Source organism: Geotrypetes seraphini, chromosome 7 (genome assembly GCF_902459505.1).
Source record: "Geotrypetes seraphini chromosome 7, aGeoSer1.1, whole genome shotgun sequence".
In the NCBI taxonomy this organism is placed as follows: Eukaryota; Metazoa; Chordata; class Amphibia; order Gymnophiona; family Dermophiidae; genus Geotrypetes; species Geotrypetes seraphini.
Window position 1 is genome coordinate 176,866,239 of NC_047090.1, and position 19,010 is coordinate 176,885,248.

The 19,010-nt window shown below is 47.3% G+C and overlaps 1 protein-coding gene across 2 annotated transcripts in view; it reads left to right on the forward strand.

The window, feature by feature from the left end:
- TTC7B (tetratricopeptide repeat domain 7B) overlaps window positions 1-19,010 on the forward strand; it is a 416,190-nt gene that overhangs the window by 119,994 nt on the left and 277,186 nt on the right. For both annotated transcript variants that reach the window (XM_033951913.1, XM_033951914.1), the window contains exons 7-8: window positions 7,136-7,308; window positions 18,184-18,247. In XM_033951913.1, coding sequence (XP_033807804.1) covers window positions 7,136-7,308; window positions 18,184-18,247 — 237 coding nt within the window. The remainder of the gene's footprint in view (window positions 1-7,135; window positions 7,309-18,183; window positions 18,248-19,010) is intronic.

Consider the following 19,010-nt stretch of genomic DNA (forward strand, 5'->3'; position numbering starts at 1 on the left):
CCCCCAGGTCGAGAGGGTCGGACCCTGGACAAGTTCGGCAGAAGACTGTACCAGAACTCTATGATGGCCTCTAGGGTACAAAGTTACACTTTCACCTTCACGTCCTACTTGAAACATCTCATTGGACTGTTGGGAGTCTTTGCGACCGACCTGCCGGCCTCACGCCAAGGAGCCTTTAATCTGCTCCTGGAGGTCTTCTCCAACCTACGCCTCCATTTATTTCACGCGGCCTATGATGGCTTCGAACTTTCCTCCAGAGTGGCAGCCTTCGCTATCGCCATGCGCCGCCTAGCCTGGTTACGCCTCGTCGACATGGACCCCAACTTACAGGACCGGTTGGCTAACCTCCCCTGCGTGGGCAAAGAACTTTTTGATGACACTATCGAGGCAGCTACAAAACGCCTTTCGGAGCACGAACGCTCGTTTGCATCCCTCGTTCGGCAAAAAACAAAACCGCCAGCGTCCAGGCCATTCAGGGCCCCTCCTCGCCGCTACCCTCAAAAGTCTACCCCTGCCTTCTCACGGCCTCCACCCAGACACCCGCAAGCTCACCATCGGGTTCCGCCCAAGTCCCAGCCGCCTGCAACCGCCAAACCATCCCCGTCCTTTTGACGGGATAAGCGGATGGGGGCTGGCCCCCTCCGCCACAGCCCCAGGCCTCCTTCCCATTGGGGGACGCCTCAGAGCCTTCTACCCGCGCTGGGAACAAGTCACGTCGGACGCATGGGTCCTTGGCGTGATCTCATCAGGATACTCTCTCAACTTTCGGGAAAACCCTCCAGACAATCCTCCAAGGGCGTGCCCTCCCAACCGAACTCAGTTACCCCTCCTTCTCTCAGAAGCTCGAGAACTGCTTCGCCTACGGGCAGTGGAGGTGGTTCCCCCTGACCAACGGGGGAAAGGGTTCTACTCCCGTTACTTCCTGGTACCAAAGAAGACGGGAGACCTGCGCCCAATTCTAGACTTGAGGCGACTCAACAAATTTTTGGTGCGTGAAAAGTTCCGGATGCTTTCCCTACCGATTCTCTACCCTCTCATCGACGAGGGCGATTGGCTCTGCTCCCTCGATCTGAAGGAAGCCTACACACATGTTCCAGTGCACCCCACTCACCGCAAGTACCTGCGCTTTCAGGTGGGGGACCTGCACCTACAATACCGAGTCCTCCCCTTTGGCCTGGCGTCGTCACCTCGAGTCTTCACGAAGTGCCTCGTGGTGGTCGCAGCTGCTTTACGCGCGCAGGGCCTCCAGGTATTCCCCTACCTGGACGACTGGCTGATCAAAGCCCCGTCCAGGGAAGGGGTTATCTCAGCGACCCGACAGACTATTATTTACCTTCAAGGTCTGGGGTTCGAGGTAAACTTCCTAAAATCCCAGCTGCGCCCCTCTCAGTCCTTACAGTTCAAGGAACAAGGAAGTACCGGGAGTAAAACCCCTGGTTCAGTTGGTCCGTCGGGACCGGCTCTACGGCACGAAGCCGGAGCAAAGCCTGAGCTTCCTGAAGAAGAAGAGCGGTCTGAGTCAAGTTGGAAGGATACTCTCTTGGAGGGTGGTCCGGAGGGACCCAATGGAAATGAAGAGAGTATCCTTCCCTGATTATAGTAAGGACCCAGAGGTCGGTTGTTATGGCCTCCCAGCGATGATAAAAATGATGGAGGCGGCCTCCGATGGGAAAAACAGGGGTAGGCAGAACGAGGTTGGTTATGCCCTCGACGAGACAGTCAAAAAGGCTGAGTGGCCTTAGGGACAGCAGGCGACTGAGACTTAGGCTGACCCTTCTGAGGAGGCCGACGCTTCGCCGGTTGCCTCGCAGGTCTTGCCTTGGACGAAGCCTGCTCCACTTGATTGGCAGACTTCATGTCCTCACTGACGATTACCCCCAAGTCTCGTTCTGCTACCGTTTTTGCTAGGATCTCGCCATTAAGGGTATAAGACTTGCATGGATTCTGGCTGCCCAGGTGCATAACTTTGCATTTTTTGGCATTGAAGTTGAGTTGCCATGTCCTAGACCATCGCTCCAGTAGGAGTAGGTCGTGCATCATGTTGTCGGGCACTGAATCTTCGTCTGTTGTGCATTTGCCCACTACATTACTCAGTTTGGCGTCATCGGCGAATAATGTTATTTTACCTCGAAGCCCTTCTGCCAAGTCTCTTATAAAGATGTTGAATAGGATTGGGCCCAAGACTGAGCCCTGTGGTACTCCACTAATCACCTCCGTCATTTCGGAGGGAGGGGGTGCCGTTCACCACCACCCTTTGGAGCCTACCTCCAAGCCAGCTCCCAACCCATTTCGTCAATGTGTTACCTAATCCTATAGAACTCATCTTGCTCAGTAACCTGCAGTGTGGTACGCTATCGAATGCTTTGCTAAAGTCCAGGTACACGATGTCCAGGGACTCCCCAATATCCAGCTTCCCCGTCACCCAGTCAAAGAAGCTGATCAGGTTGGATTGGCAGGATCTCCCCTTAGTAAATCCATGTTGTCGGGGATCCCGTAGATTCTCCTCATCCAGGATCTTATCTAATTGGTGTTTGATTAGAGTTTCCATTAGTTTGCTCACTATCGATGTTAGACTCACTGGTCTGTAGTTTGCTGTCTCCATCTTTGAGCCTTTCTTGTGGAGTGGAATGACGTTAGCCGTCCTCCAGTCCAACGGGACGCTGCCTCAACAAATTCCTAGTCAAAGAGAGATTTCGCATGCTGACACTCGCGTCTCTCTACCCCCTCCTCGAGCAGAACGACTGGTTATGCTCTCTGGATCTCAAGGAGGCCTACACTCACATTCCCATTCATCCGGCCTCTCGCAAGTTCCTCAGATTTCGGGTGGGACATCTCCATCTACAGTATCGAGTGCTTCTATTCGGCCTGTCTTCGTCCCCCAGAATCTTCACGAAGTGTCTGATGGTGGTGGCCGCGGCACTCCGGAACCAAGGTCTTCAGGTATTTCCCTACCTCGACGACTGGCTGATCAAGGCTCCCTCGGCCTCCGGTTTCATCTCGGCGACCCTGTCCACGATTCTGTTCCTGCAGAGTTTGGGATTCGAGATCAACTTTCCCAAATCTCACCTACAACCTACCCAGTCTCTCCCCTTCATCGGGGCGGTCCTGGATACCATTCGCCTCAGAGCGTTCCTTCCTCCTCAGTGCATGGATGCTCTTCTTCATCTCTGCCAGTCTGTGTCTTCTCGCCAGTCCATCTCAGCGAGACACATGATGGTCCTCCTGGGCCACATGGCCTCTACAGTTCATGTGACGCCGTTTGCCAGGCTCAATCTCAGAATTCCTCAGTGGACCCTGGCATCTCAATGGACTCAGGTGTCAGATCCGTTGTCTCGACACATCATCGTTACTCCTGCTCTTCGGCAGTCTCTACTTTGGTGGATGACCTCTTCGAATCTATCCAGAGGTTTGCTGTTTCACACTCCTCCCCACCAGAAGGTTCTCACAACCGATTCCTCGATCTATGCCTGGGGAGCTCATCTGCATTGTTTGACTTCATTAAGCACTTGCCTCAACAATGCCACCCTATCCCTTTCGTTCTATCCTTTCCCCACCCCCCCCTCTTTCTCTAAACTTTGTAACTTCTCCCCTCCTCCCCCCACTTTCCTCACTATCCAGTTTGTCTAGTCTATGTCTTCTATGTTCACTTTATTTTATAATATTTTTAGCCTATACAAAACTTTGTTAACCGGCCAGATATTCACTTGATGGTCGGGATATTAAAAAAACTAATAAACTTGGAAACTTGGAAACTTGGATGGTCTTCGCACTCAGGGATTCTGGACCAGTGCGGACCGACTCCATCAAATCAATCTTCTGGAGCACAGAGCCATCTTCAATGCTCTTCAAGCTTTTCAACATCTGCTTCACGACATGGTGGTCCTCATTCGCACCGACAATCAGGTCGCCATGTATTATGTCAACAAGCAGGGGGGCACGGGCTCGGCCTCCCTCTGCCAGGAAGCTCTCAGAGTCTGGGATTGGGCGATTCGCCACAACGCCTTCCTCAGAGCTGTCTACATTCAGGGGAAGGACAATGTCTTGGCAGACAACCTGAGTCGTCTTCTCCAGCCTCACGAATGGACACTCCATTCCAAGACCCTTCATCAGATCTTCGCTCAGTGGGGGACGCCTCAGATAGACCTCTTTGCGGCTCCCCACAATTTCAAGCTGCCTCAATTTTGCTCCTGGATCTACGATCCTCATCGCCTCGAGGCATATGCTTTTCTGCTGGATTGGGGGAATCGCTTTCTGTATGCGTTTCCTCCGTTTCCTCTCATTCAAAAGACTCTGGTCAAGCTGAAGTCCGACCATGCCACCATGATTCTGATAGCTCCTCGGTGGCCCAGACAACCTTGGTTCTCCCTTCTCCTTCAACTCAGCAGCAGGGGACTGTGTCTACTTCCAGTGTTTCCTTCACTGCTTACTCAGCATCAGGGGTCTCTGCTTCATCCCAACCTCCAGTCTCTCCACCTGACAGCTTGGTTCCTCTCAACGTAACTCCTCACCAGTTTTCCCAGGCGGTGAGGGATGTCTTAGAGGCTTCCCGGAAGCCTGCTACTCGTCAATGCTACTCCCAGAAGTGGACTAGATTTTCTTCCTGGTGTGTTTCCAATTCCAAGGAGCCTCAGCGAGCCTCCCTATCCTCTGTATTGGACTATCTTCTACACCAGTCTCAGTCTGGTCTCAAGTCTACATCTATACGAGTCCACCTGAGTGCTATTGCGGCTTTCCATCAGCCTCTACAAGGGAAACCTCTCTCTTCTCATCCTGTGGTTTCCAGATTTATGAAAGGACTTTTTCATGTCAATCCTCCTCTCAAACCGCCTCCAGTGGTTTGGGATCTCAATGTTGTCCTTTCTCAGCTGATGAAACCTCCGTTTGAGCCTCTCAACAAGGCTCCGCTAAAGTTTCTCACTTGAAAAGTGGTTTTTCTAGTGGCCCTCACGTCTGCTCGTAGGGTCAGTGAGCTTCAGGCCTTAGTGGCGGACCCGCCTTTCACAGTCTTCCATCATGACAAGGTGATCCTACGCACTCATCCGAAATTCCTGCCTAAAATGGTCTCTGAATTTCATCTCAACCAATCCATTGTGCTTCCAGTGTTTTTTTCCAAAGCCTCATTCTCATCCTGGAGAATCAGCTCTTCACACTCTGGACTGTAAACGTGCTTTGGCTTTCTACTTGGATCGCACCAAACCACACAGAAGTGCTCCTCAACTTTTTGTCTCCTTTGATCCAAACAAGTTGGGACGACCTGTATCGAAGCGCACCATCTCCAGCTGGATGGCGGCTTGTATCTCTTTCTGCTATGCCCAGGCTGGATTATCCCTTCCCTGTAAGGTCACAGCCCACAAGGTCAGAGCAATGGCAGCCTCTGTAGCCTTCCTCAGATCGACACCGTTTGAGGAGATTTGTAAGGCTGCCACTTGGTCCTTGGTTCATACATTCACCTCTCATTATTGTCTGGATACTTTCTCCAGAAGGGATGGACAGTTTGGCCAAACAGTGTTACAAAATTTGTTCTCCTAAGTTGCCAACTCTCCCACCATCCCATTGAGGTTAGCTTGGAGGTCACCCACTAGTGAGAATACCTGCCTGCTTGTCCTGGGATAAAGCAATGTTACTTACCGTAACAGTTGTTATCCAGGGACAGCAGGCAGCTATTCTCACGTCCCACCCACCTCCCCTGGGTTGGCTTCTCGGCTAGCTACCTGAACTGAGGAGACACGCCCGGTCCGTCGGGCGGGAAGGCACTGGCGCATGTGCAGTGCGGGCATCTCGAAACTTCTAAGTTTCTTCAAGCAAGACATGCTTGTGAGACGTCCGTATCGGGGCTCTGTCGGATGACATCACCCACTAGTGAGAATAGCTGCCTGCTGTCCCTGGATAACAACTGTTACGGTAAGTAACATTGCTTTTTGCTTGGTTTGATATGGCCACCAGGATGGTCTGAATGGCCACCAGGATGGTCTCAGGTCTCAAGGATCTCCTGTATGAGGAACGACTGGGTAAGTTGCAGCTGTACTCACTCGAGGAACGCAGAGAGAGGGGAGACGTTCAAATATGTCACAGGCCGTATCGAGGTGGAAGAGGATCTCTTTTTCCTTAAAGGACCCATGGCAACAAGAGGGCATCTGTTGAAAATCGGGGGTGGGAAATTTCATGGCGACACCAGAAAATGTTTCTTCACCGAAAGGGTGGTTGATCGCTGGAATAATCTTCCACAACAGGTAATTGAGGCCAGCAGCGTGCCAGATTTTAAGAAAAGATGGGACTTGCATGTGGGATCTCTTCATTGAGATAGTTAGGGGGTGGGCAGACTAGATGGGCCGTGGCCCTTTTCTGCAGTCATGTTCTATGTTTCTATTTGGCATGTGGGATCTCTTCATGGAGGTAGTTAGGGGGTGGGCCATTAGGGTGGACAGACTAGATGGGCCGTGGCCCTTTTCTGCCGTCATGTTCTATGTTTCTATTTGGCATGTGGGATCTCTTCATGGAGGTAGTTAGGGGGGTGGGCCATTAGGGTGGGCAGACTAGATGGGCCGTGGCCCTTTTCTGCCGTCATGTTCTATGTTTCTATTTGGCATGTGGGATCTCTTCATGGAGGTAGTTAGGGGGTGGGCCATTAGGGTGGGCAGACTAGATGGGCCGTGGCCCTTTTCTGCCGTCATGTTCTATGTTTCTATTTGGCATGTGGGATCTCTTCATGGAGGTAGTTAGGGGGTGGGCAGACTAGATGGGCTATGGCCCTTTTCTGCCGTCATGTTCTATGTTTCTATTTGGCATGTGGGATCTCTTCATGGAGGTAGTTAGGGGGTGGGCCATTAGGGTGGGCAGACTAGATGGGCCATGGCCCTTTTCTGCCGTCATGTTCTATGTTTCTATTTGGCACGTGGGATCTCTTCATGGAAGTAGTTAGGGGGTGGGCCATTAGGGTGGGCAGACTAAATGGGCCGTGGCCCTTTTCTGCCGTCATGTTCTATGTTTCTATGATATGGCACCTTAACATTTTATTTCTGAGTTTAAGACAGCTCAACCTGCCATGCTGTAGGAATTGGCCTCCTGTCCGCCATGTTTCCGTATCTTTCATCCAACTGAAAAGATTCCTGTCTTTTTCTTCTGCTGACTTCCTCAGACGATAGCCAGGCAACTAGCTGAGATTTTACTGCGAGGCATATGTGAGCAGAGTTACTGGAATCCACTGGAAGAGCCACCTCACCAGTCCCCTCTCGACGATCCACTGCGGCAAGGAACCAATACGAAAACATACGCTCTCAGCAGACGGCCACGTGTCTACAGCGGAGAAAAGTACATATTTCCTTTCTTTTTCAATAAGGTTTCAATTGTATTTAGTTAGTTAGTTAGTTATTGTGATTTGAACTCGCACCTTTTCACTTGTAGCTCAGGTTGACTTACGTTCTGCCACACGAAGGGCTCCTTTTACGAAGGCGCGTTAGCGGTTTAACGCGCGTAACAGTGCGCGCTAAACCGCCGGCCGTGCTGGCCGCGACCGCCTCCTCTTGAGCTAGCGCGTGATGAAAAGTCGCGCACGTTTAAGCCGCTACCGCGGCTTCGTAAAAAGAGCCCTAAGTGTGGTTTAGCAGGCAGGTAAGGCTCCTGTCAAAAAAAAAACTAAAGACCAACGGACCAATTCTCAAGCTAAGTCTGAGTTTATATCCAGGAGCTGGCTGTGGGGTTCTCAGAGCGGGACTTCCTGCTTTATCTTGCACTTGGGTGATTGATGAATTAGATACCACTGTTTAAGTTATTACACGATTAATTTGAGCACACGTGAGGTGTCCTGTGCTGGAGTGGTAAGTGTCCAACGGGAGGGAGGAGGGCTGCAAGAAGGTAGATGAGGGTTGTGTACGCCTTGCTGTGTAAAGTGCTGGAGAATTATCTCCCTTCGCTGATCTCTCACACTGAGGACACCCCGTTTCGCAACAATTTTTATGATTTTAATTTATATCACAATCATGTGGTTTCTCAAGTGCTGAGCTATCAGGTTGAACCCTTCAGAGAACCTATGACTTTTACTGCTTTTTTGTGGGTCTGCTGTCAATATTCCGCATCAATTAACTGGACAGTCCCCCCTATGATGCATACTCTTCATCCACGTTTTGTCAGTCCTTCCTTCCTTGTCATAAACAGCAGATGAATCCCGTTACAATCAAGCTATTGTGACATCACTGACGAGGTTGACTCTTATTGGTGGAATGAGGCATTATGACATCACAATTTCAGCTCTGGTTACCAGAGACTGAAACTCTTCACACTAAGGGGGGGAAGTTAGCAACATACATAGAAACATAGAAAATGACGGCAGAAAAGGGCCATAGCCCGTCAAGTCTGCCCACTCCAACAACCCTCCCCTAATCTACACTCTTATCACTCGTCCCCAAGCTGCCCTCCTCTATGCTACCCTCGTAGGGATCCGACATGGGCATCCCATTTATTCTTAAAATCTTGTATGCTGCTGGCCATGATCACCTGCTCCAGGAGCTCGTTCCAATGGTCCACCACTCTTTCAGTGAAGAAGTACTTCCTGGTATCCCCATGAAATTTTCCCCCCCCCCCCTGATTTTCAGCGGATGTCCCCTTGTGGACGAGGGTCCTTTTAGAAGGAAAACGTCGTCTTCCACCTCAATGCGACCAGTGATGTACTTAAATGTCTCTATCATATCTCCCCTCTCCCTATGTTCTTCGAGAGAGTATGGCCGCAACTTGTGCAGCCTGTCTTCAAACGAGAAATCCTTGAGCCCCAGGATCATCCTGGTGGCCATTCGCTGAACCGACCCAACTCTCAGCACATCCTTACGGTAGTGCGGCCTCCAGAATTGCACACAGTACTCCAGATGAGGCCTCACCATGCTTCTGTACAACGGCATAATGACCTCTGGCTTCCGGCTAACAAAGCCTCTACGGATACATCCCAGCCTTTGTCTAGCCTTAGATGAAGCCTTCTCCACTTGATTGGCTGATTTCATGTCTCCACTAATGATCACCCCCCAATCCCGCTCTGCTGTAGTCCTGGACAAGGTTTCACCATTCATTTTATTGTTACCAAGGTGCATGACCTTGCATTTTTTTCGCATTGAAGCCCAGCTGCCAGGTTGTGGACCAATGTTCCAGTAAAAGCAGGTCCTGCCTCATGCTGTCGGACAAATCATTTTTACTTGCGGTTACATAATTTGGCATCGTCGGCGAATAATGCTATTTTACCTTGAAGCCCCTGAGTCATGTCTCCTATAAATACGTTGAAAAGGATCGGGCCCAAGACTGATCCCTGCGGCACTCCACTGGTCACCCTCGACGTTTCAGAGAGGGTACCGTTAACCAACACCCTCTGAAGTCTCCCGGGAGTGGAGGAGTGGCCCAGTGATTAGAGCAGCTGCCTCAGCACCCTGAGGACATGAGTTTGATTCCTACTACAGCTCCTCGTGACTCTGGGCAAGTCACTTAAACACTCCATTGCCCCAGGTAGAAAATAAGGACCCGTCTAAAATATTTAAACTGCTTTGATTGTGTAGATCCTTGTCCAGAAATAGCTAAGGAGAACCCCCCCCCCAACAAATTTTTAGATTGAATCAGGTTGGGCAGTCAAGAAGGACCATTCGGGTCTTTATCTGCCGTCGTCTACTATGTTACTATGTAACCACACGGAAAATGCGGTATGTCAAGTCCCATTCCCTTTCCCCTTCCCATGGTACACACCACCCCATCCACCTTGCTTCAGCTCTCCCCAATGCCATAGGCCAGGGGTGCCCAACACGTCAATCGCGATTGACCAGTAGCTCAGGAAGGCAACGCGAGTCGATCGCGGAGCCCATCCCGGGCTCCGTGATAGACTCGTGTTGCTGTCCTGATCTACCTGGCCGATCAGCCTTCCTCTCCAGTGTTCTCTCTAGGGCCTTTTAGCTGGGCGGTCCGCCCAGCTGTCATCTGCTGCTGCCGCCGCTGCTGAACATTAAAAAAAAAACAAAAAAAAACCCGCTTGGAGATTTCAGCCCGTAGCGAACTTATGCTCCATGGCTCTAACATGTGCGTGCTAGCTTCCCTTTTCTTCCCTCCGAAACCGGAAGTTATGTCCGGGGGGGGGAGGGGGAGAAGGGAAGCCGGCGCGCACATGTTGAGAGCCCTGAAGCAAGCGTTCGCTATGGGCTAAGGCGGGAGACAGGTTAGTGAAGCATTTGCTCTTCTTGCTGCCGGGTCCTGCCTACTTTCTGTTTCCGCGAAGGCAGGACCCGGCAGCATTTCCCCCAACAGCTCGATCGCGATGCTGGTCGGCTGAAGCAGGGAGAGGTTGGGGCGGCGGCGGCTTTCGGGCCTGTTATTGGTGGCGGTTTGGGTCCTGGTCCCCGATGGCAGTGGCTTGGGGGAGGGCAGGGAGAAAGAAAGAAAAAGGGCAGGCAGGGAGACAGAAGGAAAGAAGAGAAACAGAAAAAAAAGAAAGGGAGGCAGAGAGAAAGAAAGGGCAGGGAGAGAGGAAGGAAAAGTTGGGGGAGGGAACGAGGTCTGGAGGAGAGGAAGCATACAGGCTAAAAGAAGGGAAGAAAGATTGGATGCACAGTCAGAAGAAGAAAGTGCAACCAGAGACTCATGAAATCACCAGACAAGCTAGGAAAAATGATTTTATTTTAAATTTAGTGATCAAAATGTGTCTGAATTTATATCTGCTGTCTATATTTTACACTAAGGTCCCCTTTTACTAAACTGCAATAGAGTTTTTTAGCGCAGGGAGCCTATGAACGTCGAGAGCAGCGCTGGGCATTCAGTGCAGCTCCCTGCGCTCTAAAAACTGTTATCGTGGTTTAGTAAAAAGGGAGGGGGGTATATTTGTCTATTTTTGTATGGTTGTTACTGAGGTAATAGTGCATAGAGTCATCTGCTTTGACCTCTTTGAAAAATCCTGGAATAGGAATGATAATTAACATTTTCTATGCGTACAGTGTGCGTTGTGTTTTTTTAAAATGTTATTGTTGGTAGATCATTTTGACTTGGTCATTTTAAAAGTAGCTCGCAAGCCCAAAAAGTGTGGGCACCCCTGCCAAAGGCATACACAACCCTCATCTACCTTCTTGCAGCCCTCACTCCTTCCCATAGCACACATCTAACTTTTTTTCGGCCCCTCCTCCCATTGGACACTTACCACTCCAGCACAGGAGCTTCACATTAGGCTGCTGCTTCCTCTTCCACCCTGCGCAGTCTGCAGAGGTGGGGAATTCTACGCTAATTCTGCCTTGTGCAGAGTTGCCTGAGGTGTAAATATTTCATTTCAAAGGGATCTTTAACAAGTTGTCCGATATCATTATATGTTACATAACATGGTTTTGCTGGATCAAAGAAAGATATAAACAGATAATTAAGACTTTCTATTCTTGGAGCAAAATTGTAAACTTAGCTCACAAAAATAAATTGGAAAAGTGGGTGGGATGAAAGTAGAACTCTCTTTTTCTGTCGATCCCAGGTGATGTCATTTAAGAACATAAGAATAGCCTTACTGGGTCAGACCAAAGGTTCATCAAGCCCTGTAGCCCGTTCTCATGGTGCCCAATCCAAGTCCCTAGTACCTGGCTAAAACCCAAGGATTTGCAAAATTCCATTCAGAATCCTAAAGAATAGCAAGATTCTGGAATCCCAAAGAGTAACAAAAGATTCCGGAACCCTAAAGAATCTATGCTATCGATCCAGGGCAAGCAGTGGCTTCCCCATGTCTTACTCAATAACAGACTATGGACTTTTCCTCCAGGAACTTGTCCAAACCTTTCTTAAAACCAGCTATGCTATCCGCTCTTACCACAACCTCTGACAATATGTTCCAGAGCTTAACTATTCTGTGAGTGAAAAAATATTTCCTCCTATTGGTTTTAAAAGTATTTCCCTGTAACTTCATCGAGTGTCCCCCTAGTCTTTGTAAATTTTTGACAGAGTGAGAAATCGATCCACTTGTACCCGTTCTACTCCACTCAGGATTTTGTAGACTTCAATCCTATCTCCCCTCAGCCATCTCCTCCAAGCTGAAGAGTCCTAACCATTTTAGTCTTTCCTCATGCGAGAGGAGTTCCATCCCCTTTATCATCAACTTAATATCATGATTGACATCTTCTAGAGCTGGGGTTCTCAAACGCAGTCTTCAGGACACACCTAGCCAGTTAGGCTTTTAGGATACCCACAGCGAATATACTTGATATAGATTTGCATATAATGGAGGTAGAACAGTGGTTCCCAAACCTGTCCTGGGGGACCCCCAGCCAGTCAGGTTTTCAAGATGTCCCTAATGAATATGCAAATCTCTCTCATGCATATTCATTAGGGATATCTTGAAAACCTGACTGGCTGGGGGTCCCCCCAGGACAGGTTTGGGAACCACTGAGGTAGAACATGCCAATATTTTTCATGTGTATTCTGAAAACTTTCTTGACTGGATATGTCTCTAGAACTGGGTAGAGAACCCTGGTTCTAGAGCCATTTATTTTGTCTTTGAGTATGGAAATACTATGAAAGGTTATTAAATGGTCCAGCTTGTGTTGAAAAGCAGTGAGAGACAAACGTTAACTCTTTCAAAGCTACCATAAATAATTAAATCAAAATTCTTCATGCTAAGTTTTGCCCTTGATGCAGTTGACCCAGATGGAGTAAGTTTATAACACCATTGGCATGTTTATGGTAGTGACTTGAAGTGCAGTTATGTACCGTAAATCAGAATGACTTACCGTAAATCAGTGTCTGACTTAAATATGTGCTAAGACAGAGCAATAATGTCTGGGGATTGTTACCTCTAGGCCAGGGGTGGGCAACTCCGGTCCTCGAGGGCAGCAATCCAGTCGATTTTTCAGGATTTCCTCAATGAATATGCATTGAAAGCAGTGCATGCAAATAGATCTCATTCACATTCATTGGGGAAATCCTGAAAACCCGGCTGGATTCCGGCCCTCGAGGACCGGAGTTGCCCACCCCTGCTCTAAGCTGACAGACTTTGACATTTTTGAATGATGGTGTATCAAATAGATAAACACAAACATACAGAAAGAAACAAAAATAACTTCTGCTTTTACTTGTGCTGAAATACATTTGGAAACTGTAAGAAAACTAAAGCTTGAGGCAGTTGTGTTATTGATTCATGAGAAACTTGAATCATGTGCCTTTTTATGAGCTGATGCAGCCATTTTTGTTGAGGGAATGTGAAGCCATGGACTAAGGCAGGGGTGTCAAAGTCCCTCCTTGAGGGCCGCAATCCAGTCAGGTTTTCAGGATTTCCCCAATGAATATGCATTGAAAGCAGTGCATGCACATAGATCTCATGCATATTCATTGGGGAAATCCTGAAAACCCGACTGGATTCCGGCCCTCGAGGACCGACTTTGACACCTGTGGACTAAGGGTTTGCATCTCTTTGGAGTGCATGAATTGATATAGCCTTCCTTTGGAAGTCGGTGCCATTCAGATTGGTGCTGGAGCCGAAATGGATGTCACGAAATCTTTTTCCTACCTAGAGCCTGAAGTTTGACGGAAAGCTCCCCAGTGTTCATCTTTTCGCTGATGGAAAGGTGGAGTGCCATTATGATTCTGTGAAATGCTCAACAATCCAGATCCCAAGATTTGTATTGTTCTACAAGGCCATTATTTGGACCAGCTGAAGCGTAGAAGCTTTAGAAAGGTCACTTTACACAAGTACAATTGTGATGATATGTTAGTGACATAAGAATTGTGACTAAATAATTATAAAACATTTTTTTTAATCTAAGAAAATTCCTTTTCTATGAATTATCTCCAAACATGTCCTGGGAGACCACCAGCCAGTCCGGTGTCAGGTCAAAACCGCGGAAGACAAAGGTGCGCGCTGACAACTGAGCGCAGCGCGGAGGTGCGCGCCGAAGAAAATAACTGTTTTTAGGGGCTCCGACGGGGGGGGGGGCGTGGGGGGAACCTCCCCACTTTACTTTATACAGATCGCGCCGCGTTGTGGGGGCGTTGTGGGGGGTTTGGGGGGTTGTAACCCCCCACATTTTACTGAAAACTTCACCTTTTCCCTAAAAACAGGGAAAAAGTTAAGTTTACAGTATAATGAGGGGGGTTACAACCCCCCAAACCACCCACAACGCCGCCGCAATCTGTATTAAGTAAAGTGGTGGGGCTCCCCAACAAAACCCCCCGTCGGAGCCCCTAAAAACTGTCATTTTCTTCGGCGCGCACCTCCGTCTTGCGCTCAGTTGTCGGCGCGCACCTTTGTCTTCCGCGGTTTTGTCTATGAACCAGCCAGTCCGATTTTCTGGATCTCCTTAAAGATTTTCTGGATCTCCATTATATACAGATTTGTATATAATGGAGTTGACAGGCATGTAAATCTGTCTCACGCATATTAATTACAACCAATTAATAAATCCCACCAGGACTTATTGAAAACTTTCAGTAGCTTTACCCAATAACTTAATTTCAAGTCAAAAAGCTAATTACATACATGTTTTAAATATTTCATCATTTATTAAATCATTTTATTAAATAATACATTTAGCAATAATATTATAACCATTTAACAAACAACATTAAATCACACACAATATTCACATAAACGGAGCCCTTTAGTTCATTTAAACCATTTAAAAATCTTCACTTTAAAATTACAACCGGGTATAACAGTGGCCAGCAAGATTTATGCTTGGCCGATATTGTTTCTTTGTTGCGTACTTGGTCACGTCTTGTTCATGTATTCAGTTGATCTCGACTGTTTCACGACCTCGAGTGGTGTCCACATCATCCACATTAATCAAGCTCGACACGATTCCATGTTTCGCCAGTAGGCGTCTTCAGGAGCTTAATCTGTTCACGGCCCCGCTTTATTTTAAACATACTTCTCACTCATGATTAAACAAGTGCAGACAATCCAGAACACAGCCCTGAGACTCATCTACTCTCTGAGGAAACATGACCACATCACCGAGGCGTACCTCCACTCACACTGGCTACCAATTCAAGCAAGAATACAATTCAAGTTCTACTCTCTTCTATTTAAAACCATGAACGGAAACAGCCCAATATACCTAAACGTCTAATCCGAACCACCTCAACCAGACAAATGAGAACCCACGCTCCATTCACATACCCCCCAATCAGAGAAGTCAAACGGAAAAAACTGTATAATGGCCTCCTGGCCACACAAGCAGCGAGATTAGACCGCCAACTCTCTACTTTGCTGATAATGACCACTGACATTTGGAATACTGTGTGCAATTCTGGAGGCCACACTACCGAAAAGATGTGCTGAGAGTAGAGTCGGTGCAACGGATGGCCACCAGGATGGTCTCGGAGCTCAAGGATCTATCGTACGAGGAAAGGCTGAAAAATTTGCGGCTCTACTCACTCGAGGAACGTAGGGAGAGAGGAGACATGATCGAGACGTTTAAGTATATTACCGGCCGTATCGAGATGGAAGAAGAGATTCTCTTTCTCAAAGGACCCTCAGCCACAATAGGGCATCCGCTCAAACTCAGGGGCGGGAAATTTCATGGCGACACCAGGAAATATTTCTTCACCGAGAGAGTGGTTGATCCTTGGAACGAGCTCCCGGTGCAGGTGATCGAGGCAAACAGCGTGCAAGAATTTAAGAGCAAATGGGATGCCCATGTGGGATCCCTTAGAGGATTAAGCCAAGGGAACCTGTCACCAGGAGTGGGAACCCTAGGATAGTAGACTTGGGGGTGGGTCAGTAGAGTGGGCAGACCTGATGGGCTATGGCCCTTATCTGCCGTCATCTTCTATGTTTCTATGACTACAGAACATTTAGAAAAGAAATAAAAACCATACTATTTAAAAAATCCCTGATACCCAACAATCGAAACCAACCTAACGCCACAAGAACCACCTCATCTCTATGAACCAAGTTGACTACACCCTAACTATTCTATAATTCCTCTGGAAATGGCCAGATAGATCCTTTTTGTAATCCGCCTTGAACCGCAAGGTAACGGCGGAATAGAAATCTGTAATGTAATTATACAAAATGTATAAAAGCAGCTTACACGGATGAGACATCCAAACCTCAAACTGGTGATGTGATCCTGGTTTGGATGTTTCGTCCATGTAAGCTGCTTTTAATAAAAGAAAAGCTTTCCTCTTCATCTGGGTGGGTCTAGAGACATCAGGAAATATTTGTACTATATCGCCACAAAATTTTACTTATTTATTTCGAAAATATGTCTTCATAATTAGACTCTTATCTATCTCATTAAGACAATTAATTAATAATGTAGACCGATTAAGTATAGTGTTTGAGGAATCCTCTAGGAATTCAGTGAGATTTAAATCAGTTGTAACCAGTTGGTCTACTCCTTTCTCAGAGCCTAATTTTTTTCTTTTGTGGGATATAGTAATAATTTGAAATAGGTAAGGAATCTGAGTGTGGAAGTCCCAAAACTTCCTTTAAATACTTGCGAAACAGGATTTCTGATGAAATAAGATGGGTTTGGGGAAAATTGACCAATCTCAGATTCCTAGATCGAAGTGAAGCTGCTTTTATATATTTTGCATTATGAATGACAAGTATGTTTAAATGAAATGGAGCCGTGACCAGATTAAGCCCCTAAAGTCGCCTACTCTGATATGCCTCCGGATATACCTGATTACTCTTGACTTGCTAATGTAACTTGAAAGTCTTTTCTGTAACATCGCTGTCTTTGTACAGTCTCTTCCTCTGTAAATTGCTCTGAACTGCTGTGGCATTACGGTATACAAAAATAAAGTTGTTATTATTATTATTACTGGTGAAACACGGAATCGGGTCGAGCTTGATTAATGTGGATGATGTGGACACCACTCGAGGTCGTGAAACAGTCAAGATCAACTGAATACATGAACAAGACGTGACGTAGGAGTGTATGCAACAAAGAAACAATATTTTCACTCAGAGAATAGTTAAGCTCTGGAACCCGTTGCCAGAGGTTCTGGTTAGAGCGGATAGCGTAGCTGGTTTTAAGGAAGGTTTGGATAAGTTCCTGGAGGAAAAGCCCATAGTCTGTTATTGAGACAGACATGGGAGAACATAAGAACATAAGAATTTGCCTCCACTGGGTCAGACCAGAGATCCATCCCGCCTAGCGGTCCGCTCCCGCAGCGGCCCCTCAGGCCTATCACCTGTGCAGTGGTCCCTGACTCTTCCTATAACCTACCTCAACTCCTATCTGTACCCCTCAATCCAAACCTTGCTGGCCACTGTTGTCCCCGGTTGTAATTTTTAAAGTGCAGATTTTTTAATGGTTGAATGAACTGGGGGGGCTCCGTTTATGTGAATATTGTGTGTGATTTAATGTAGTTTGTTAAATGGTTATAATATTATTGCTAAATGCGTTACTTAATAAAGGGCTCCTTTTATGAAGGTGTGCCAGCGGTTTTATCGCACGCACTGGATTAGCGCGCCCTAGCTGAAAATCTACCGCCTGCTCAAAAGGAAGCGGTAGTGGCTAGCGTGCGCTATTCCACTGATTAAATATTTAAAACATGTATGTAATTAGCTTTTTGACTTGAAATTTAATTACGCATATTCGTTAGGGATATCCTGAAAGTTGAACTGGTTGGTGGTGTCCCAGGACACGTTTGAGAACCACTGAGCTAAAATACTTTAGACTTTGACCATTCAAAGCAACATAAGCCAAATGTTTGCATGGTTATTACTATTGAACATTTGATCTAATTTAATCTAATCTAATCCTTAGGTTTGTATACCACATCATCTCCACGTTCGTAGAGCTCAACGCGGTTTACAGTAGGAGAAATAGGAAGGAACTACAATAGAGGGTTAGAGGTAGAAGTGTGAAGAAAATTTAGAGGACTTGGGATGCCAAGATATAAGAGTTTCCTTGATTCCTAAGTTGGAGGGAGACTTACATTTTTTGAGAAAAGCCAGGTTTTCAGATGTTTGCAGAAAACTTGGTGAGAGCTCAAGTTCCGAAGAGGGGAGGTAAGGTTGTTCCAGAGCTCAGTGATTTTGAAGTGGCGGGAGGTCCCTAGCTTTCCTGTGTGGGAAATGCCTTTTAGCGAGGGGAAGGATAGTTTTAATTTGTGGGAGGATCTGGTGGTATTAGGGTTTGAGGAATTCCAAGAAAGAGGGATAAAGGGAGGGAGGATACCATATAGGATTTTGAAAGTTAAACAGTTGATCTCAACGTTAACCTTCTTTTGATATTTCTGCAGCATTTTCTGTCCTCAAGAAAATACAGAAGAAGCGCTGCTCTTGTTGTTGATCAGTGAATCGATGGTAAGTTTACGTCTAGAATATTTCTTCTGCTATAAGAGAAATTAACAGTGTTCCTAAAAGACCTCCAATTGCCCCCGGGCCCCATGTTCTATGCTTTGTAGTTCATAGCGGCTTAATTTGTTTCTTATAACTTCCGTTTTTGGATGCTGTTGAGGTTCTTTATGGGCACCTCAAAGTGGAGCGTGATACTTGGATAAACTTGTCCCTGTCCCCGCAGGATCATATAAGAACATAAGAACTGCCATCTCCGGGTCAGACCTTAGGTCCATCAAGTCCGGCGATCCGCACACGCGGAGGCCCAGCCAGGTGTACACCTGGCGTAATTTTAGTCACCCATATCCCTCTATGCCTCTCGTAAGGAGATGTGCATCTAGTTTGCTTCTAAATCCTAGAACGGTGGATTCTGCAATAACCTCCTCTGGGAGAGCATTCCAGGTGTCCACCACTTGTTGCGTGAAGCAGAACTTCCTGATATTTGTCCTGGACTTGACCCCCCTTAGCTTCAGTCCATGACCTCTTTTCCGTGTCACAATCTCAGCTCTGGAATCTTGCTATTCTTTGAGATTCTGCCTGGAATCTTGATACCGTTTGGGGTTCTAGAATCTTTTGTTACTCTTTGGGATTCTGGAATGTTGCTACTCCATTGTAACATCACTGATGAGGTTGGCTCTGAGGCACTGTGGAATGAGGCATTATAAGAACATAAGAACTGCCATCTCCAGATCAGACCTTTGGTCCATCAAGTCCGGCGATCCGCACACGC